We start from the raw sequence: 25,309 nt of genomic DNA on the forward strand, positions 1-25,309 counted from the left end.
GGCTGCCTCCGGCCCAATCCTGCTCATTTTCAGGAAAAGTGAGCAGGATGCAAAGGTACTAAAGGAAGGGGGGAAGCGGGCACGACTTCTATTTGGACTGTGTCGCGTCGCAGGGAGACTCTTGACACCTTTTTGTTGTTTTGTGACACAACAGCTGCTCATCATGGTAAGAAACTTGGCTTTTGGGGGGGGTTTTCGGGGGTTCATCTGGCCAGGATGCAAGGAAAGATGGACGTGCAGTGATGAAGAAGCTCTGGATTTACTTTAATTTGTGGGGAACTCCTGGATTTACTCGTTAATTACGATAATTACGCACTATGTCAGGTTTCCGTGGATTTGAATCACGCCGTATCATCACTAAACCCGATATGATGGATATTTAGACTAAAGATAGACCACACACACATTTACACAGCTGAGTAAAACGAGACAGACGACTTGTGTCCGAATTTAGTTTCACCTTGACAAAAATCCTCCCTCAAATCCTGGCCCCCTTGTGGGATTTTAAAAATAGCCCGGATGAGCTGAAGGATTTGCACCAGCAAACCAAATGTAAGCTTTTTGATGCTTTTTTTTTTTTAATCTTTTTGAACAATTTCCAAAGCGGGAATTTGGCTAACAAAGTGTAGGAATTGGTTCAAAATAATAACAATTGTATTGTTATCTAGTATATTTTTTGATCAGAACATACCTGGAATACTAATTCTTGTATTTGTTACCTTCTTGAGACCTCTCTTTAGGACCACCTTTTCTAGATATATAAAGATGTGTATTTATAACATTAACAATATATACATACTATGCAGATATAAAAAAAGCTTGTGAAAAAATAAAAATGAGTTGGAATTTCACAAGAAAAAGGTCACAATTTCACAAGAAAAACGTAGAATTTTGGCAGTATTATAATAAAAGTCGTCATTTTACTCAACGCGAGTCAAAATTTTACAAGAAAAACTGCAATATTATGATAAAAGTTGGAATTTTACTGAATAACAGTTGCAATAGTACAAGTAGGAGGGAAAATACGCATCTCCAACACAAGAAGGGTGAATAAATACTGTACTACTGTGTTATTACATGGTTAAGCTCAGTTATTCCGAATATCCTTAATCATGTCTTTAATAAGTCTAACTACGTAATCACTACAAAAAAAGCTCAAATGCACTGTATACAAATATGTGACGTGTAAGTATGCAAAATATATGCATTATTCTAATCCCATGAGTCAAACGTCCTATATTTTATACAGTAAGTATATATAAAGTACCTGAATGTATAAGTGTAATTGTCTCTATTTTTCAGGCTGGTAATTGTATGTAAATTTATAGTATAAATACATAAATTGTAAGAAAATATAATATGCATTTAAAAATGAACATAACTAAAGTAAGCTAGTCTATATACATATATGTATTGTGTATGCATATATATATAAACAGGGCATATACAGTATATAGGCGTATATGTGTATTAATGTATTGAGATGTATCTGCATGATTGAGTACAATCCAAAAATAACTAACAAAATGAAAAACATTAATGTATGTAAGTACATATCTACAATTACTCTCATATATAAAATGCAATATAATATAGTATGCATTTAAAAACAAACGTAACTAAAGTAAGATAATCTGTCTTGAGACGTTAATCAAAAAGACTATAGGTGTGTGTATATATATATATATATATATATATATATATATATATATATATATATATATATATATATATATATATATATATATATATATAAATATATATATATATATATATATATATATATATATATATATACAGTACATATACAGTATATATAAATCATTTTTTAGATTTTTTTTTTTTAGTACAATCCAAAAATAAGTAACAAGAATGAAAACATAAATGTATGTAAGTACATATCTACAATTACTCTCATATATATAAATGCAGAGATAAGATAAGATAGTACGCATTTATGAGACATTTGTCAAATACATATATATATATATATATATATATATATATATATATATAGATATATATACACACAGTATATATAAACATACAGTACATATACAGTTTTTTTTTTAAATTACACTTGTTTTAGTACAATCCAAAAATAAGTAACAAGAATGAAAACATAAATGTATGTAAGTACATATCTACAATTACTCTATATATATATATATAAATGCAGAGATAAGATAAGATAGTATGCATTAATGAGACATTTGTCAAATATATATATGTATATATATATATATATATATATATATATATATATATATATGTATGTATATATATATATATAGATAGATATATATACACACACTATATATAAACATACAGTACATATACAGTATTTTTTTTTTTACACTTTTTTTAGTACAATCCAAAAAAAAGTAACAAGAATGTAATTACACATCTACAATTACTCTCATATATAAAATGCTAAATAATATTGTATGCATTTAAAAATAAACATAACTAAAGTAAGCTAATCTGTCTTGAGACGTTTGTCAAATAGGTATATATATATATATATATATATATATATATATATATATATATATATATATATATATATATATATATATATATATATATATATATATAAATATATATATATATATACTGTGTATATATATATATATATATATATATATATATATATACTGTATATATATATATATATATATATATATATATAACATATATATATATATATACTGTATATATATATATATATATATATATATATATATATATATATATATATATATATATACACACATATACATACAGTACATCGTCAGTATATATAAATATTCTTTTTGATTATTTTTTTTGTACAATCCCAAAATAAGTAACAAGAATGAAAACATAAATGTATGTAAGTATGTAGCTACAATTACTCTCATATATAAAATGCAAAGATAAGATAAGATAGTATGCATTTATGAGACATTTGTGAAATAGACAATATATATATATATATATATATATATATATATATATATATACATATATACATATATATATATATATATATTTATATATATATATATATATATATATATACATATATATATATATATATATATATACAGTATATATATAGTATATATACAGTATAAACATACAGTACATATACAGTATATATTTTTTTTATTACACTTTATTTTAGTACAATCCAAAAATAAGTAACACGAATGTAAGTACACATCTACAATTACTCTCATATATAAAATGGTAAATCAATCAATCAATCAATCAATGTTTATTTATATAGCCCTAAATCACAAGTGTCTCAAAGGGCTGCACGAGCCACAACGACATCCTCGGTACAGAGCCCACATAAGGGCAAGGAAAAACTCACCCCAGTGGGACATCGATGACTATGAGAAACCTTGGAGGGGACCGCATATGTGGGTAACCCCCCACCCCTCTAGGGAGACCGAATGCAATGGATGTCAAGTGGGTCTAACATAATATTGTGAGAGTACAGTCCATAGTGGATCCAGCATAATAATATAGTATGCATTTAAAAATAAACGTAACTAAGCTAATTTGTCCTGAGACGTTTGTCAAATAGGTATACATATATATGTATATATATATATATATATATATATATATATATATATATATATATATATATATATATATACATATATACATATATATCCATATATATATATGTATACACAAATATATATATATATATATATATATATATATATATATATACACATATATAGATATATGTACATATATATATTTATATACATATATACATATATATATACATATATAAATAGAGTATATATACAGTATATATGTACTTTTTTTGTACAATCCAAAAATAGGCAAAAAGAATGAAAACATAAATGTATGTAAGTACACAACTACTATTACTCTCAAAAGTATATTAATCTTCATTAAAAGATAAGTATTCCAAATATAAGTGACATTATAAGTATAAGCTATGATGTCAAAGACTACTGGCAGAATAAGTACACATGATTGGGTACACGTTGAGTAGTATGACTTGTTTTCTGTTTCAAATCGTCACTTTTGGACCGAGCAGGAAAAGTAATGGTCAAATCTACTAAAGGTGTGTTACAACACGTGCAAACTTAATAACAAGCCAAGTTGATCTACCAAGCTTGTGCAGCGAGGATTGTGTTTGCAATTATATTTAGCACATTTGGAAGGCGCGGGCCAACTGGCACAGTTACGCACAAACGGCTGCGGTCTTTGTGGTGACAAGGAGGCCATCGCTGCAATGACAAACGATGGAGAGGAAAATCTACTGAGCGCATGTCAGCATATTTGGATTACCATAAATAAAGGTATTAGGCCTAGGTTCTATCCAGCAATGACATTTGTCAGCTGCTGGATGACTTAGAGGTTAATATGGAACCAGCGGACGCCAAAACAAATCAATAATTACCTCCTAACTTTTTGCCAAACTGTATTTTCTTGCATCTGGATCAGTGCTGGCGTCTTCTTAGGCGTGCTAAAAAAGTAGATTATATGTAAACCGCACTGGAGGAGCTTCTAAAAGGTGGTGCAGGTTATGGTTGTGTGCTGCATGTTCCCAAACACCACAGGCTGGATTGTGATATTATGGTCCAGCACTTTTGCACTTGTTAACGATTCACACACACAGCCTTAGTAGATCACCTGCTACACGCCCATTAAAAGCACCTGAAGTTTTATAGTTTGCACATACTATTCAGTAGAGGTGTAAAAAAAAAGAAATCGATTTTCGAATGAACCGTGATTCTTATGTGTAACGATTCTTAGTCGATTAGAGCAAATCAAAGCTAAATTTTTTTTTCTATTTTTTTTTTTCCTAAAATCTGTCCTGTCCAACTCTTGGGTAAAATGTTATTAAACAAAACCAGTTTTCTTTTAAATAATAAAGAATTTTCTGAAAGCTGTTTATCCATTATGTGGAGGAATGTAGTTCATCATGACATGTCATACGCAGTTTTGGGTTAGTTACTGAAAACCAGTAACTAGTTACAGTTACTGCAGGTTCGCAGGCCACGCCCCCCCTCCACACATACATTTTTTTTTCTGTCAAAATGGAAACATTGAAAACATTTACCGTATTTTTCGGACTATAAGTCGCAGTTTTTTTCATAGTGCGACTTATATATGTTTTTTTCCTTCTTTATTATGCATTTTCAACAGGTGCGACTTATACTCCGGTGCGACTTATACTCCGAAAAATACGGTAGTAAGAAAGATGAAGTATCCACATTATTCCCAGGCCACATTAAATGACGTGTCGGGCTGGATCTGGCCCCCGGGGCCTTGAGTTTGACATGTGTGGTCTAGACTGCCCCTATTTTTATCTCTTTTATTTTCGTCATGCATACCAACAATTTATTCGCTCTCCCGTGGAATGAGACAATATTTGGGGGAGAGATGTCAGGACATGGTTAAAATTAAAGTTAAAGTAGCAATGATTGTCACACACACGCACTAGGTGTGGTGAAATGTATCCTCTGCATTTGACCCATCCCCTTGTTCACCCCCTGGGAGGTGAGGGGAGCAGTGGGCAGCAGCAGTGGGCAGCAGCAGTGGCCGCGCCCGGGAATAATTTTTGGTGATTTAACCCCCAATTCCAACCCTTGATGCGGAGTGCCAAGCAGGGAGGTAATGGGTCCCATTTTTATAGTCTTTGGTATGACTCGGCCGGGGTTTGAACTCACAACCTACCGATCTCAGGGCGGACACTCTAACCACTAGGCCACTGAGTAGGTTCTAAGCGGACCGGCCGTAGGCGATGGCACAAACCTCCTCTTTTGTTTGAAAGAGCCTTTTTAGTGTGACATAAATGGCTTCTTACACACCTCTTTCAAACTAGCGGTCCCACCGGAAATTTAAACATACCTGTTACCTCCCACCACTTCAAAACTGATTTTTTTTTTACACCACAACTGGCTAAAAACAGTGGTGGGCCTTCTCTGTTGGCCTAACATGAATCCATCCATCCATCCATCCATTTTCTTCCGCTTATCCGAGGGTCGGGTCGCGGGGGCAGCAGCCTAAGCAGGGAAGCCCAGACTTCCCTCTCCCCAGCCACTTCGTCCAGGTCCGCCCGGGGGATCCCGAGGCGTTCCCAGGCCAGCCGGGAGACATAGTCTTCCCAACGTGTCCTGGGTCTTCCCCGTAGCTTCCTGTCGGTCGGACGTGCCCTAAACACCTCCCTAGGGAGGCGTTCGGGTGGCATCCTGACCAGATGCCCGAACCACCTCACCCTATCTCTAAGGGAGAGCCCCGCCACCCGGCGGAGGAAACTCATTTCGGCCGCTTGTACCCGTGATCTTGTCCTTTCGGTCGTAACCCAAAGCTCATGACCATAGGTGAGGATGGGAACGTAGATCGACCGGTAAATTGAGATCTTTGCCTTCCGGCTCAGCTCCTTCTTCACCACTACTGATCGATACAGCTACTATTCTCTTCATGTCTTATTAGGCTCCAAGTGTTGCTTGTTTTTAGGTTAGAGTTTTGATCCAATCAGAATTCTAGCTCGTTGCCAGCGCTGTGTGAACTCTGCCGGTTGATAGACAGTTGCGATAGCCAATCAGATCGCGAGTTGTCGACAGTAGCCCGTCTTCGCAGCCTTGAAGGAGAAACGTGTCTGGGATTGGATTTTCACTCGTCACTGCCGAGCGAGTATCCAATCGCAAGTTTTATTTTGCGAAAAGCAGGAAGTGGCACTGGGGCCATACATACTTGCCAACACTCCCGATTTTCCCGGGAGACTCCGGATTTCAGTGCCTCTCCCGACAATCTCCCGGGGCAACCATTCACCCGAATTTCTCCCGATTTCCACCCGGACAACATTATTGGGGGCGTGCCTTGAAGGCACTGCCTTTAGCGTCCTCTACAATCTGTCGCCACGTCCGCTTTTCCCATACATGACTACCTTGAGACCTCCGAATTCGGGAGATTGGGGGCTGGGGGGTGGGCGGAGTATATTTATAGCTAGAATTCACTGAAATTAAAGTATTTCTTATATCTATATATATATATATATATATATATATATATATATATATATATATATATAAATATAAGAAATACTTTAATATATATATATATATATATATATATATATATATATATATAGTACAGTAAACAGTAATGAAAACACAGTTGTTCTACTAACTGTACTGTACTTGCTGCTTACTTTTAAAAAAAAAAACAATTACCTTTCACTATTTGAGTAGCTTTTGTTCTGCCATTTGAGTACTGGCGAGCGATCTCTGAATCCGGGAACATATCCTTCACGGATTTGTTGAAAACATCCGCAAATGAGAACGGGATGTCGCTTGCAAGGCGGCCCATAATACTGCGTTGCTTCTCTGACCGTTCAAGAGTGACTATATCCATTCGGGCTCCGTGTTATTTTTTGTAGGTAAACCTATGGATAACGGAGACATATATAATAGTCTCCTTTTCAGGTGAGAGACGACGCTAAAAATCTCCCGGGACAACCATTCTCCCGAAAATCTCCCGATTTCCAGCCGGACAACTATACTGGAGGCGTTTCTGAAGTGTTCCTGAGCCCATGTGGTGATATCCTTTACACACTGGTGTCGCTTGTTGATGCAGTACAGCCTGAGGGATGGAAGGTCACGGGTTTAGCTGCTTACGTGCAGTGATTTCTCCAGATTCTCTGAACCCTTTGATGATATTACGGACCGTAGATGGTGAAATCCCTAAATTCCTTGCATTAGCTGGTTGAGAAAGGTTTTTTTCTCCAATATAGTTGTCCGGCTGGAAATAGGGGAGATTTTCGGGAGAATGGTTGTCCTGGGAGATTTTCGGGAGAGGCATTGAAATTCGGGACTCTCACGGAAAATTCGGGAGGGTTGGCAAGTATGGCTTTTCCTCCATACAAACAGCGTGCCGGCCCAGTCACATAATATATGCGGCTTTTACACACTCATAAGTGAATGCAAGGCATACTTGGTCAACAGCCATACAGGTCACACTGAGGGTGGCCGTATAAACAACTTTAACACTGTTACAAATATGCGCCACACTGTGAACCCACACCAAACAAGAAAGACAAACACATTTCGGGAGAACATCCGCACCGTATCACAACATAAACACAACAGAACAAATACCCAGAACCCCTTGCAGCACTAACTCTTCCGGGACGCTACAATATACACCCCCCCGCTACCACCAAACCCCGCCCACCATCTCCCGAATTCGGAGGTCTCAAGGTTGGCAATAGGGCTGCAACAACTAATCGATTAAATCGATTAAAGTCGATTATAAAAATAGTTGGTGATTAATTTAGTCATCGATTCGTTGGATCTATGCCATACGCATGCGCAGAGGCAATTTTTTATTTTTTTTTAATAAGAACTGCAACATGTACAAACAGCTGAGAAACAATAAGAAAAATAAGTATGGTGCCAGTATGCTGTTTTTTTTTTTTTTTTCAATAAAATACTGGAAAGGATAGAAATGTAGTTTGTCTCTTTTAATCGAAGTAATAATCAACAGATTAATCGATTATCAAATTAATCGTTAGTTGCAGCCCTAGTTGGCCAGTATGAGGCCATACCCGGCTCACTTTATTAACTCACAGAGAAGTAGAGCAAAACGTGAGTTAGTTATTTTTCCACATTCATTATGTTTTTTTTACAATCATTTAGAAGTAAGATATGTTTTAAATGCTTTGTTGATTTTTAAATGTGACGAAATATAGCCTGTTTTGGTGATTCAGGAGTGCACAAGTGTGTTTCTGTGTAGAGTTTCTCCAGCCGTGGTCATTTGGTGACATGAATGATGATATTTTGAGGGGTTTTTGTTCAAATCGGACTAAGTAGGACATCACTGAAGGCCTAGGTAGGAAACGCACAACCCGCCGCTGGCCTAAAAAAACACACTTTGTATCGCAATTTTCTTTTTAGCTTCTATTTTCATAGATCCCAGGCTTGTAATGTCATATTTTCTTAAAGATTCATTGCTCGTAATTGTATGCTAATGCTATGAATACGTTTTTCCACCTTTGCCCTTAAGCCCACCGACGCTCAAAGCGATGCCCGCTCCTTCCTCACTGAGGAGATGATCGCAGGTCAGTATATGTTTCAAAATACCCCCTCCCAAAAAAAAAGTCCTGCGTTTTCAGTCCAATGTTTGACTCGGCTTTTTTCTGAGGACTGAAACGTGTTTGTGAAACTGCTGTTTGTCCAGAGTTCAAAGCTGCCTTCGACATGTTCGACACGGACGGCGGCGGTGACATCAGCACCAAGGAGCTGGGCACCGTGATGAGGATGCTGGGTCAGAACCCGTCCAGAGAGGAGCTGGATGCCATTATTGAGGAAGTGGATGAGGATGGTGAGCGTTTTGATGGATTTGTTAAGTATGAGTACGACACAATCGTCGGACACCTTGACAGAGACAATAATATTTTTGTTACCTTTCTAAAACTTTTGACTGGAATTATTCTTTCAAAGGTGAGATTTTTTTAATTAATCATGTATACAATTATTTTTATTTTTATTTTTTAAGTAAAATTGTTGTTTGTTTTACTTACTGTAAGTTCCTTTATTAATTAATGTTGTTTTTTTTAAACTAAATATTTAATTTATTTATCTTTTTTTACTTAAAAAAAAATCAGTACATGTAATTGGATGATCACAAATATTATTCAGCATTGTTTTACATTTTTTACTATACATTCCTTTTAGTCAGCTAAGATTATAGTAAATTTAGTCGACTAAAATATAAATAATACAATATAAATAAGACCCCGCGACCCCAAAAGGGACAAGCAGTAGAAAATGGATGGATGGATAAATAAGACATTTTTAATGTTTCCTTGAAAGCACCTTTATTTAGGCTACAGCAAAGCATTTGTTTAACACAAAAGTAGCATGAAATTATGGTCAAGTAAACATTTTTTTTAATTTTTTTGCTACATTTCTGAAACTTTTGACTGGAATTATTCTTTCAAAGGTGAGATTTTTTTAATTAATCATTTATACAATTTTTTTTTTTTTTAAGTAAAATTGTTGTGTTCTACTTACTGTAAATTCCTTTATTAATTAATGGTTTCTTTTTTTTTAAACAAAATATTTAATTTCTTTTTCTTTTTTTACTTAAAAAAAAAAATCAGTACAAGTAATTGGATGATCACAAATATATGGTATTTTTCAGCATTGTTTTACATTTTTACTAAACATTCTTTAGTCAGCTAAGATTATAGTAAATTTAGTCGACTAAAATATAAATAATACAAGATAAATAAAACATTTGTAATGTTTTCTTGAAAGCACCTTTATTTAGGCTACCAGCAAAGCATTTGTTTAACACAAAAGTAGCATTAAATTATGGTCAAATAAACATTTTTTCAAAAATTTTTGCTACATTACTTAAACTTTTGACTGGAATTATTCTTTCAAAGGTGACTTAGTGAGATTTTTAATTGAATCATATATAAAAATTTATTATTTAATTTTTTTTAAGTTTTAAGTTACAAAATGTTTAATTTATTTATATTTTTTTACCTAAATAAAACCAGTACAACTTATTGTATGTAGTTTTTTTAATTAAATGTTTAATTTCTTTCTTTTTTTTTACCTAAATAAAACCAGCACAAGTAATTGGATGATCACAAATATATGGTATTTTTCAGCATCGTTTTACATTTTTACTAAATATTCCTTTTAGTCAGCTAAGATTATAGTAAATTTAGTCGACTAAAATATAAATAATTCAAGATAAGACATTTGTAATGTTTTCTTGAAAGCACCTTTATTTAGGCTACCAGCAAAGCATTTGTTTAACACAAAAGTAGCATGAAATTATGGCCAAATAAACATTTTTTTCTAATTTTTTTTGCTTCATTTCTGAAACTTTTGACTGGAATTATTATTTCAAAGGTGAGTTTTTTTAATGAATCATGTATACAATTTTTTATTTTTTTTAAGTGACATTTTTGTGTGTTTTACTTACTGTAAGTTCCTTTGTTAATTAATGGGTTGTTTTTTTTAAATAAAATATTTAATTTCTTTTTCTTTTTTTACCTATATAAAACCAGTAAAAGTAATTGGATGATCACACATATATGGTATTATTCAGCATTGTGTTGCATTTTTACTAAACATTCCTTTTAGTCAGCTAAGATACAGTAAATTTAGTCGACTAAAATATAAATAATACAAGATAAATAAGACATTTTTAATGTTTTCTTGAAAGCATCTTTATTTAGGCTACCAGCAAAGGCATTTGTTCAAAAGTAGCATGAAATTATGGTCAAATAAAAAAAAAAAAAATTTTTTTTGCAACATTTCTGAAACTTTTGACTGGAATTATTCTTTCAAAGGTGATTTAGTGAGATTTTTAATTTAATCATATATAAAAATGTATAATTGTATTTTTTTTTAAGTTACATTTTTGTGTGTTTTACTTACTGTGAGTTTTTTTTGTTATTGTATGTTTTTTTAAATTAAATGTTTAATTTTTAATTTTTTTTACCTAAATAAAACCAGCACAAGTAATTGGATGATCACAAATATATGGTATTTTTCAGCATCGTTTTACATTTTTACTAAATATTCCTTTTAGTCAGCTAAGATTATAGTAAATTTAGTCGACTAAAATATAAATAATTAAAGATAAGACATTTGTAATGTTTTCTTGAAAGCACCTTTATTTAGGCTACCAGCAAAGCATTTGTTTAACACAAAAGTAGCATGAAATTATGGCCAAATAAACATTTTTTTCTAATTTTTTTGCTTCATTTCTGAAACTTTTGACTGGAATTATTATTTCAAAGGTGAGATTTTTTAATGAATCATGTATACAATTTTTTTTTTTTTTTAAGTTACATTTTTGTGTGTTTTACTTACTGTAAGTTCCTTTGTTAATTAATGGGTTGTTTTTTTTAAATAAAATATTTAATTTCTTTTTCTTTTTTTACCTATATAAAACCAGTAAAAGTAATTGGATGATCACACATATATGGTATTATTCAGCATTGTGTTGCATTTTTACTAAACATTCCTTTTAGTCAGCTAAGATACAGTAAATTTAGTCGACTAAAATATAAATAATACAAGATAAATAAGACATTTTTAATGTTTTCTTGAAAGCATCTTTATTTAGGCTACCAGCAAAGGCATTTGTTCAAAAGTAGCATGAAATTATGGTCAAATAAAAAAAAATTCAAATTTGTTTGCAACATTTCTGAAACTTTTGACTGGAATTATTCTTTCAAAGGTGATTTAGTGAGATTTTTAATTTAATCATATATAAAAATGTATAATTGTATTTTTTTTTAAGTTACATTTTTGTGTGTTTTACTTACTGTGAGTTTTTTTTGTTATTGTATGTTTTTTTAAATTAAATGTTTAATTTTTTATTTTTTTTACCTAAATAAAACCAGCACAAGTAATTGGATGATCACAAATATATGGTATTTTTCAGCATCGTTTTACATTTTTACTAAATATTCCTTTTAGTCAGCTAAGATTATAGTAAATTTAGTCGACTAAAATATAAATAATTAAAGATAAGACATTTGTAATGTTTCCTTGAAAGCACCTTTATTTAGGCTACCAGCAAAGCATTTGTTTAACACAAAAGTAGCATGAAATTATGGTCAAATAAACATTTTTTCTACTTTTTTTGCAACATTTCTGAAACTTTTGACTGGAATTTTTCTTTCAAAGGTGACTTACTGAGATTTTTAATTGAATCATGTATACAAATGTATTATAAAAAAATGTTAAGTTACATTTTTGTGTGTTTTACTTACTCTGAGGTTTTTTTTAAATTATTGTATGGTTTTTTTTAATTAAATGTTTAATTTCTTTCTTTTTTTTACCTAAATAAAACCAGTAAAAGTGATTGGATGATCACAAATATATGGTATTATTCAGCATTGTTTTACATTTTTACTAAACATTCCTTTTAGTCAGCTAAGATTATAGTAAATTTAGTCGACTAAAATATCAATAATACAAGATGAATAAGACATTTTTTATGATTCCTTGAAAGCACCTTTATTTAGGCTACCAGCAAAACATTAGTTCAAAAGTAGCATGAAATTATGGTCAAATTAACATTTTTTCAATTTTTTTTGCTACACTTCTGAAACCTTTGACTGGAATTATTCTTTCAAAGGTGACTTAGTGAGATTTTTAATGTAATCATGTATAAAAAAATGTGTGTGTTTTACTTACTATGAGTTTTTTTTTTTTTTTAATAAAATGTACAACTTATTTTTATTTTTTTACCTAAATAAAACCAATACAAGTAATTAAATGAACACAAATATATGGTATTATTCAGCATGGTTTTACATTTTTACTAAACATTGCTTTTAGTCAGCTAAGATACAGTAAATTTAGTCGACTAAAATATAAATAATACAAGATAAATAAGACATTTTTAATGTTTCCTTAAAAGCACCTTTATTTAGGCTACCAGAAAATCATTTTTTAACACAAAAGTAGCATGAAATGATGGTCAAATTAAAAAAAAATCTAAATTTTTTGCTACATTTTTGAAACTTTTGACTGGAATTATTCTTTCTATGCTGACTTAGTGAGATTTTTAATTTAATCATATATAAAACATTTATTATATATATATATATATATATATATATATATATATTTATTTTTTTTATTTTTATTTTTTTTTAAAGTTACATTATTGTGTGTTTTACTTACTGTAAGTTTTTTTGTTATTTATTTTATTTATTTTTTAAATAAAATGTTTAATTTATTTATCTTTTTTTACCTAAATAAAACCAGCACAAGTAATTGGATGATCACAAATATATGGTATTTTTCAGCATTGTTTTACATTTTTACCAAAACATTCCTTTTAGTCAGTTAAAATTATAGTAAATTTAGTTGACTAAAATATAAACAAGACATTTGTAATGTTTCCTTAAAAGCACCTTTATTTAGATAACTAGGAAAGCATTTGTTTAACACAAAAGTAGCATTAAATTATGGTCAAATAAACATTTTTGTTGCACCTCCGTGTTGGCCTGAGAGAGAAACGTGTGGACTCTGGCTATGTTCTTGAGATGATAAAAAAAAACTATTTTTGTAATACAAACACATATACATCATTACAACAACAACTAAAGATCAATTGCACGAAAATTAGCAATGAAGAAAAAAAAGTGGACTATCATAGCAATCTCCAACCATCATGCCTTAGAAATAATGACTAGAACCTTTACGCCCCCTAGTGGCTATGATTGGCTCCCTGAATTAGATACTTTCGCCCTAAACTACTAAAGGTTCATGTTAAAACTTTTGCAAACTTGAGAGTGGCCAAAGTTGATCTACTAAGCTCGCGCACTGAAGATTGTGTCTCTTATTAGAGCAAAGTAGTGAGTGCAAGCCATTAAGTTGATTTGTCGCCATGTACGTTTGTATGTCTGGGTGGGGGTCCTGCTTTGGAAATCATTTGTACCCCTTTCCGATATCGCATTTAGTTCCCACTAAAACATTCACATTTGGCACAATGAGATGTAAACATGGGATCATGTGTACATTCCTGTAACTTTCTGTTTGTAAAATATATCTTTATTAGTATTTCTTTAATATAATAACATAATTTCATGATTAATATTTATAAATTAAGATTATATTATGAAAAAATTATATATATTTTTCACTAAAGAAGGGTTCGGCGAAAGCCCATATGAAACTGGTGGTGTTCAGTACCTCCAACAAGGTTAAGAACCACTGCTCTAGATCAACATTAGGTATATCTGTCCATATAAAAAAAAATTTAAATTAAGTTGTATGCTCTTTTTGTCAAAGAAAACCCTTTTTTTTAATGGAAAAAAAACACAAAATATGCAAAATTTTCACCCAATAAAATTTTTAAGTGGAATATTTGAGATTATATAATAATTGGAGCCTTAAAAATGTCAATAACTCATAACACCATTGATTTGAATTCTATATTATTTTTTTGAGCAATGACACTTAAATAAAAATGGGAGCCATTACCTCCCTGCTTGGCACTCAGCATCAAGGGTTGGAATCGGGGGTTGAATCACCAAAAATTATTCCCGGGCGCGGCTCACTGCTCCCCTCACATCCCAGGGGGTGATCAAGGGTGATGGGTCAAATGCAGAGAATAATTTCGCCACACCTAGTGTGTGTGTGACAATAATTGGTACTTTAACTTTAACTTTAAAAACAAATCACACTAAAATTATTGGGGATCCTAAAGGGTCCTTACTCATTAAAGCGTTAAAAAATAAATTATATATCTTTTTAACTGTTTAGTTTTAACACAATAATCTCGAGATCAACTTCAGATCTATCCATCAATTATAAGTTTTATTGTTTGTTTGTTTTAGGCCCTTCTTTTTAAAAAAAAACACAAAAAAAAACAGCTCAGTTTTTTATATGGCAAACCCAAAATATGCAACATTTTCCACCAGAAAATATCTCAAAATGGAATATTTAACGTGACGTAATTGGGAGCCTTGAATAGGTCAATAATTCATCATGACGTAGATTTTGATTCATTATTATTTTTCTACCGGTGTACCCCGCCTTCCGCCCGAATGCACCCCCGCCACCCCAAAAGGGACAAGCGGTAAAAATGGATGGGATTAATTATTTTGCAACATTTTCTTGCTACATTTCACCTGTTTGCTCTTTTACACCACTTTTTATGTTTTTAATTTTTTCCAATCGTATTTTTCAGAAATGTGCCATGGGGCCTTTATAAAAATGACCTGCGGGCCGTAAATGGCCCCCGGGGCCTCACTTTGGACACCCCTGGCTTGAGGGCACCAAACAAATCACTTCTTATCTCTAATCTGAAAAAACTCCCATATGAAAAAAAAAAACATTGAAAAAAACACATAGTGGAGCCTCACATAGTCTCACACACACACACTTTTGGATATAGTCACACTCCATTTTCCCTTGGTTAATTATATTATTGTTTGTTATTTTATATATATATATATATATATATATATATATATATATATATATATATATATATATATATACACACACATATATATATATATATATATATATATACACAGTATATATATATATATATATATATATACAGTATATATATATATATATATATATATATATATATATATACAGTATATATATATATATATATATATATATATATATATATACAGTATATATATATATATATATATATATATATATATATATATATATATATATATATATGTATGTATAGTGTATATATCCATCCATTTTTTACCGCTTGTCCCTTTTAGGGGTCGCAGGGGGTGCTGTAGCCTAGCTCAGCTGCTTTCATGCGGAAGGCGGCGTACACCCTGGACAAGTCGCCACCTCCTTTAATATTAATATTGATAATGGATAAGATTTTATAGCACTTTTTATCTAGTTCTGTAGCGCCCCAGTTCGAGCCGACATTTCCCAAATCGCACCTTAGGCTTGCTAAAAAAGTAGGTTTTGTTGTAGATCACACTGGAGGAGCGGTGCAGATTAGAGTTGTGTGCTGCATGTTCCACAACATAACAAAACAACACAGCTTGGAGTACGATCCCGTGGGTGTGCAGCAAATGAGACAGTCGTGCATGCAAAATCCTTATTTAAATAGTCACTTTTGCACTTGTTATCAGTTGTACACACAGTCTTAGTAGATCACACACTCACTAACAGTACATGGAATTGGTTTACTTTGCGCACACTATTTAGTACTTGTTCTTTGGAATCTAAGTACAGTTGAGGTGATGTCAAGTGCAGCCTCACCTGCTGAAACTCACCTGTGCCCCGACCCCTCCCAGGTAGCGGTACCATCGACTTTGAGGAGTTCTTGGTCATGATGGTCCAACAGCTCAAGGAGGACCAGGCCGGAAAGACCGAGGAGGAACTGTCTGAATGCTTCCGTATTTTCGACAAGTATGACACTCCATACACTGTGTATTTATCATTACTGTATTTAATTGTATATTTTTTACTTATTGGTGTATTCCATCATGTATATTCGTTACACGACACACAAATAGTGTATACCAGTTTTCACTGAGGGCCACATGGCAGTTATGTTTGGCCCCAGAGGGCCGCTTCTAACAGTGAATACTATTATTACACAATTTTTTTTATGCATTTTATTTGTAGATTTTTTTAAAGCAAAAATATTTAAAAAAATATATGCTAAGTGCCGGATGATAGACAAAATTTCAAAAAAGTACAGGTACCCTTTAAGTCATTCAGCTGCTCAAAAATATAATTGCTGGATAGAAAACACATTTTATTTCTGACAGTCAAACACGTCAATTATAGACACAAAATCAACAGCCACAAAAGCTAACAAATCCAATTAGTGTAAAAAGTAGTACCATATTTTCCGGACTATAAGGCGCAATTAAAATTACATTTTTTTTTTTTTTTTTTTTTGTCATTAAAAAATACAATCATGTGTGCTTACGGACTGTATCCCTGCAGACTGTATTGATATATATTGATATATAATGTAGGAACCAGAATATTAATAACAGAAAGAAACAACCCTTTTATGCGAATGAGTGTAAATGGGGGAGGGAGTTTTTTGGGGGGTTGCTGCACTAATTGTAAGTGTATCTTGTGTTTTTTATGTTGATTTAATAAAAAATAACAAAAATAAAAATATATATATTTTCTTTTTTTTTTTTTCTTCTGCGGCCCGGTACCAATCGATCCACGGACCGGTACCGGGCCATGGCCCGGTGGTTGGGGACCACTGATGTATACCACAAGAAAGTGTTTTCAATTTTAAAAAAAAAAGAATAATATGACTTATTTAATGCGCCCTATAATCCGGTGCGCCTTATATGTGAAAAAAGATCAAAAATGGACCATTCATCGGCAGTGCGCCTTATAGCCTGGTGCGCCTTATATGTGAAAAAAGATTGAAAATAGGCCATTCATCGGCAGTGCGCCTTATAGTCCATTGCGTCTTATATGTGAAAAAAGATCAAAAATAGACCATTCATCAATACTGGTGAATGGTCTAATTAAAATGAATCTTTTAATTTTAAAAGATTAAAAATATACCATTCATCGTCAGTGCGCACATATAACCCGGTGCGCCTTATATGTGACAAAAGATCGAAAATAGACCATTCATCGTCAGTGCGCCTTATCGTCTGGTGCGCCTTATATATGAAAAAAGATTGAAAATAGACCATTCATCGGCAGTGCGACTTATATGTGAAAAAAGATCGAAAATAGACCATTCATCGGCGTTGCGCCTTGTAGTCCAGTGCGCCTTATATGTGAAAAAAGATCGGAAATAGACAATTCGTCGGCGGTGCGCCTTATATGTGAAAAAAGATCGCAGATAGACCATTCCTCTGCAGGGAGTCTTATAGCCCGGTGCGCCTTATATGTGAAAAAAGATCAAAAATAGACCGTTCAACAGCGGTGCGCCTTATAGTCCGGTGCGCCTTATATGTGAAAAAAGGGTCGCAAATAGACCATTCATCGGCAGTGCGCCTTATAGTCCGATGCACCTTATATGTGAAAAAAAGATCGCAAATAGACCATTCATCGGCAGTGCGCCTTATTATCCGGTGCGCCTTATATGTGGGAAAAAAGATCAGAATAATGCCATTCATCTGCAGTGCGCCTTATAGTCCGATGCACCTTATGTATGAAAAAAGATCAAAAATAGACCATTCAACGGCGATGCGCCTTATAGTCCGGTGCGCTTTATATGTGAAAAAAGCTCGCAAATAGACCATTCATCGGCAGTGCACCTTATAGTCCGGTGCACCTTATATGTGAAAAAGATCGCAAATAGACCATTCAACGGCAATCCGCCTTTTAGTCCGGTGCGCCTTAAATGTGAAAAAAGATCGCAAATAGACCATTCATCGGCAGTGCACCTTATAGCCCGGTGCGCCTTATATGTGAAAAAAGATCAAAAATAGACCATCCGTCGGCAGTGCGCCTTATAGTCCGGTGCACCTTATATATGAAAAAAGATTAAAAATAGACCACTCATCGGCGTTGCGCCTTATAGTCTGGCGCGCCTTATATGTGGAAAAGATCGGAAATAGACAATTCGCCGGCAGTGCACCTTATATGTGAAAAAAGATCGCAGATGGACCATTCCTCTGCAGGGAGTCTTATAGCCCGGTGCACCTTATATGTGAAAAAAGATCAAAAATAGACCATTCAACGGCGATGCGCCTTGTAGTCTGGTGCGCCTTATATGTGAAAAAAGATCGCAAATAGACCATTCATCGGCAGTGCACCTTATAGTCCGGTGCGCCTTATATGTGAAAAAGATTGAAAATAGACCATTCATCGTCAGTGCACCTTATAGTCCGGTGCGCCTTTTATGTGAAAAAAGATCAAAAATGTGCTCGTACATTTATTTGTTATTATTTATTAGTTGTGTCTAGAGATGTCCGATAATATCGGACTGCCGATATCATCGGCCGATAAATGCTTTAAAATGTAATATCGGAAATTATCGGTATCGGTTTCAAAAAGTAAAATTTATGACTTTTTAAAACGCCGCTGTGTACACGGACGTAGGGAGAAATACAGAGCGCCAATAAACCTTAAAGGCACTGCCTTTGCGTGCCAGCCCTGTCACATAATATCTACGGCTTTTCACACACACACAAGTGAATGCATCCATACTTAGTCAATAGCCATACAGGTCACACTGAGGGTGGCCGTATAAACAACTTTAACACTGTTACAAATATGCACCACAATGTGAATCCACACCAAACAAGGATGACAAACACATTTCGGGAGAACATTCGCACCGTAACACAACATAAACACAACAGAACAAATACCCAGAACCCCTTGCAGCACTAACTACCCACTCTGTTTATTAACATGCTTGTCGCCTCCCTCAGGAACGGCGACGGCTTCGTCGACCGCGAGGAGTTTGGGGACATTCTGCACATGACCGGAGAGCCAGTCACAGAGGAGGACATCGACGAAATGTTTGGCGAGTCCGACTCAAACAAGGATGGAAAAATTGATTTTGACGGTGAGTCATGACAGGACGGGTACTTTGTTTCATTCTGGGCCAGGCAGTGCTTCCATTGTGACTCAATATCCCCAAAAAATTCCAAATTAACCTCTTACAAAACGGCAAAAGAAAAAGTACAATGTTTTTGTTCACATTAGCATTTTCAGGATAATTACTCGTTCGCAGGAAGTTAAGTTAAGTTAAGTTAAAGTACCAATGATTGTCACACACACACTAGGTGTGGTGAAATTTGTCGTCTGCATTCGACCCATCCCCTTATTCACCCCCTGGGAGGTGAGGGGAGCAGTGAGCAGCAGCGGTGCTGCGTCCGGGAATCATTTTTGGTGATTTAACCCCCAATTCCAACCCTTGATGCTGAGTGCCAAGCAGGGAGGTAATGGGTCCCATTTTCATAGTCTTTGGTATGACTCGGCCGGGGTTTGAACTACCAATCTCAGGGCGGACAATCTAACCACTAGGCCACTGAGCAAGGTAACGATAAGACGCTACCATTTGCATTCTGGGTAAATCGAGGGAACAGTTCTTCTTTGACTTCAATGACAAATACCGAATGGATTCCTTTAAAAAAAATGCTGCATTTTGTTTTTGTCCATTTTTCCGTATGTGAGCGTTAGCAGGCTACCTCCTGGTAACATCCACTGTAATGATACCAAGTACAGGAGCGTATTTAGTCGACACTACAATGATTACGTCGATATTTTTTAGCATGACAAAATATTTTTTCGTTAAAAAAAAAAAAAAGAATGTTATGTTTATAAACTCAGGAAATACGTCCCCGGACACGTGAGGACTTTGACTATGACCAATGTATGATTGGTACTACTTGGTACCCAAGTTTGTGGTACCATCCAAAACTAATGTAAAGCATCCAAACAACAGAAGAATAAGTGATTATTACATTTGAACAGAAGTGTAGATAGAACATGTTAAAAGAGAAAGTAAGCAGATATTAACAGTAAATGAACAAGTAGATTAATAATAAATTTTTACAGCTTTTCCCTCATAATGTTGACAAAATAATAGAATGATAAATGACACAATTTGTGACTACATACGTCAGCAGACTAAATAGGAGCCTTTGTTTGTTTACTTACTACCTAAAGACAAGTTGTCTTGTATGTTCACTATTTTATTTAAGGACAAAATTGCAATAAGAAACATAGGTTTAATGTACACTAGGATTTTTTTACTAAAATAAAGCCAATAATGCCATTTTTTGTGGTCCCCTTTATTTAAAAAGTATTGAAAAGTACCGTATTTTTCGGACTATAAGTCGCAGTTTTTTTCATAGTTTGGCCGGGGGTGCAACTTATACTCAGGAGCGACTTATGTGTGAAATTATTAACACATTACAGTAAAATATCAAATGATATTATTTAGCTCATTCACGTAAGAGACTAGACGTATAAGATTTCATGGGATTTAGCGATTAGGAGTGACAGATTGTTTGGTAAACGTATAGCATGTTCTATATGTTATAGTTATTTGAATGACTCTTACCATAATATGTTACGTTAACATACCAGGCACCTTCTCAGTTGGTTATTTATGCCTCATATAACGTACACTTATTCAGCCTGTTGTTCGGGACCGAGTCCCTTTGAGACAGAGGACCCTATTGTATTTCTAGCGTTTTATTATTATACCGCCGCCTCTTTCAGCTGTAATTTGACACCCTTAACATGCTTCAAAACTCACCAAATTGGACACACACATCAGGACTGGCGAAAATTGCGATTTAATCAAAAAAACCAAACCCCAAAACTCAAAATTGCGCTCTAGCGCCCCCTAGGAAGAAAACACAGACAAAACGGCCTCTAACTCCCAGTAGGAATGTCGTAGAGACATGAAACCTCTATGTAGGTCTCACTTAGACCTACATTTCATATATTGACAACCCCCAGCAAAAATCAACAGGAAGTTTGCAATTCCCCCTTCAAAACAAATGTTGTGTAAAAACAGTCCCCTTTTTTCAAACATTATCTCCTCTGAGCGCGTTTGTCGTGTCGGCTTCAAATTAGCACAGGAGAGAGATTGAACCCTTCTGATTAAAAGTTGATGAAAGAGTTTTGATTACTGCTCCGGTTTGGATTTTATGAGACCTCAAAGCCGGTCACGTCCATCGCTGCTTGCAGGTTTAATTAATTAATTAATTATTCATTATTCTTGGTGTTGGGTTTTATCAAATAAATTTCCCACAAAAATGTGACTTATACTCCAGTGCGACTTATATATGGTTTTTTTTCTTCTTTATTATGCATTTTCGGCCGGTGCGACCTTTACTCTGGAGCGACTTATACTCCAAAAAACACGGTACCGAAAAGTATCGAAATACATTTTGGTACCGGTATCGGGACAACACTAAACAGTACATATATTTTTTCTGTCCAAATTTTAAAAATCAATTCCATTTAGTGAGAAAAATGTAGAGTACTTTATTGACATATCATTTCCAGGTGTTTGCGGGCCAAATAAAATGATGTCTCGGGCCAGATCTGGCCCCTGGGCCTCGACTTTGACACCTGTGCTCTAAAAGAACCGAATCTCGAATGCGTCGCTACCTCCCTGCAGGACTCCCTACAATGAATCAGGGATGCTTGGCATTGCACTGACAAGCATATAAACCATGGCTTGTACCAGACCGTGGCAAGTTAAAGCCCGCCGGACATTCCCAAATATGTTTTTAAGATCTTTAAGATGGAAAGTGTAGCTGCTATTAGGATGTGCAGTGATGTTTTCAAATGACCGTAAGTCTTGAATAGGGTTGTACGGTATACCGGTATTAGTATAGTACCGCGATATTAATGAATCATTTTCGGTACGATACCGTCTCTGAAACGTACCGGTCCTGCAAATGAACAAGTAGATTAATAATTCATTTTCTACCACTTGTCCTTAATAATGTTGACAAGATAATAGAATGATAAATGATACAATATGTTACTGCATACGTCAGCAGACTAATTACCAGCCTTTGTTTGTTTACTTACTACTAAAAGACAAGTTGTCTTGTATGTTCACTATTTTATTTTTTAAGGATTTAACTGCAATAATAAACATATGTTTAATGTACCCTAAGATTTTTTGTTAAAATAAAGCCAATAATGCAATTTTTTATGGTACCCTTTATTTAGAAAATACCGAAAAGTACAGAAATAATTTTAGTACCGGTACCAAAATACATATACGGATTTAGGGAGTAATGCTTTTTTTTTCTTCTTTTTTTTAAGCAGTACAATCACTAATTCGATAAATTAAAGGCCTACTGAAATGCGATTTTCTTATTCAAACGGGGATAGCAGGTCCATTCTATGTGTCATACTTGATCATTTCGCGATATTGCCATATTTTTGCTGAAAAGATTTAGTAGAGAACATCGACGTTCGCAACTTTTGGTCGCTGATAAAAAAGCTTTGCCTGTACCGGAAGTAGCAGACGAGTAGCGTGACGTCACAGGTTGTGGAGCTCCTCACATCTGCACATTGTTTACAATCATGGCCACCAGCAGCGAGAGCCATTCGGACCGAGAAAGCGACGATTTCCCCATTAATTTGAGCGAGGATGAAAGATTCGTGGATGAGGAAAGTGAGAGTGAAGGACTAGAGGGCAGTGGGAGCGATTCAGATAGGGAAGATGCTGTGAGAGGCGGGTGGTACCTGATATTCAGCTGGGAATGACTAAAACAGTAAATAAACACAAGACATATATATACAATATTAGCCACAACACAACCAGGCTTATATTTAATATGCCACAAATGAATCCCGCATAACAAACACCTCCCCCCTCCCGTCCATATAACCCGCCAATACAACTCAAACACCTGCACAACACACTCAATCCCACAGCCCAAAGTACCGTTCACCTCCCCAAAGTTCATACAGCACATATATTTCCCCAAAGTCCCCAAAGTTACGTACGTGACATGCACATAGCGGCACGCACGTACGGGCAAGCGATCAAATGTTTGGAAGCCGCAGCTGCATGCGTACTCACGGTACCGCGTCTGCGCATCCAACTCAAAGTCCTCCTGGTAAGAGTCTCTGTTGTCCCAGTTCTCCACAGGCCAATGGTAAAGCTTGACTGTCATCTTTCGGGAATGTAAACAATGAAACACCGGCTGTGTTATCCGGCACAACAGTCAGGGGGTGCATTCTACGGCGGGGGTGCATTATCCGGCACAACACCTGCCGCAATACACCGCTTCCCACCTACAGCTTTCTTCTTTGCTGTCTCCATTGTTCATTGAACAAATTGCAAAAGATTCACCAACACAGATGTCCAGAATACTGTGGAATTTTGCGATGAAAACAGACGACTTAATAGCTGGCCACCATGCTGTCCCAAAATGTCCTCTACAATCCGTGACGTCACGCGCAGGCGTCATCATACCGAGACGTTTTCAGCAGGATATTTCGCGCAAAATTTAAAATTGCACTTTAGTAAGCTAACCCAGCCATATTGGCATGTGTTGCAATGTTAAGATTTCATCAAACTATCAGACTGCGTGGTCGGTAGTAGTGGGTTTCAGTAGGCCTTTAAAGTCAGGCTTATGGGGCGTGATGGGGTCACGCCACATTCCGTTTTTTTTTTTAAGGCCGTCTGTCATAACGTTTGTAGCATTCAATCAGACATTATTGTGAGGTTTTGTATTAGTTTTCCTAAAAATAGACAATTTTTTTTCTCTAAAATTGGCCCCCCGAGGCAAAATAATTGCCCTGGCCTGGCTTAAACTAACTCATCAAATAAATCCAAATGCATAAAAATCCTTTCTCTGTGCTCCCCTCCAGAGTTTCTGAAGATGATGGAGAACGTCCAGTAGAAGACAACATTCAGACACATCCCAGTGAACAATTAGCATCTTTTAAGAGGATTTTTTTTTTTTTTTTTTGAAACCCCGTCCCTCGCGCTGGTTGGCGAGCTTGTCTATAAATATCCACTCGAACCTTTTAAGACGAAGACACTTTCCCCCCCACCCGTCTCTCAGCTGTCCCTTCCACGGCAGCTGCTCCTCCTGACATGCAACACCAGCCAGCGCTTTTAAAGAGAAGCGCCATGCTGTCCTCTGAAATAAACCACCTTTAACTCATTGGTCATGTTTGCAAATTCTTACTATTACCATCACGTGGAGCGTTCATATCGGCTCATTATCTTTGGGGTACGACGCCAAATAGCCGGTACGCCGTTAAAGCAATTCCAGATCAATGGAAAAAGAAAATGTGTCGCATGCTCTGGGCAAGCGTGCTATTAGTTTTTACTCTAAACCTGT

The 25,309-nt window shown here is 34.7% G+C and overlaps 1 protein-coding gene across 1 annotated transcript; it reads left to right on the forward strand.

Moving 5' to 3' along the window:
• Positions 1-25,129, forward strand: tnnc2.1 (troponin C2, fast skeletal type, tandem duplicate 1). The gene is made up of 6 exons (XM_061972285.1): positions 1-166; positions 9,049-9,103; positions 9,223-9,366; positions 16,826-16,940; positions 19,901-20,037; positions 24,831-25,129. The coding sequence occupies exons 1-6, from the start codon at positions 164-166 to the stop codon at positions 24,860-24,862; spliced, it is 486 nt and encodes a 161-aa protein (XP_061828269.1). The 5' UTR covers positions 1-163; the 3' UTR covers positions 24,863-25,129.
• Positions 25,130-25,309: the final 180 nt, after the last annotated feature.

This window comes from Nerophis lumbriciformis, linkage group LG01 (assembly GCF_033978685.3).
Source record: "Nerophis lumbriciformis linkage group LG01, RoL_Nlum_v2.1, whole genome shotgun sequence".
In the NCBI taxonomy this organism is placed as follows: Eukaryota; Metazoa; Chordata; class Actinopteri; order Syngnathiformes; family Syngnathidae; genus Nerophis; species Nerophis lumbriciformis.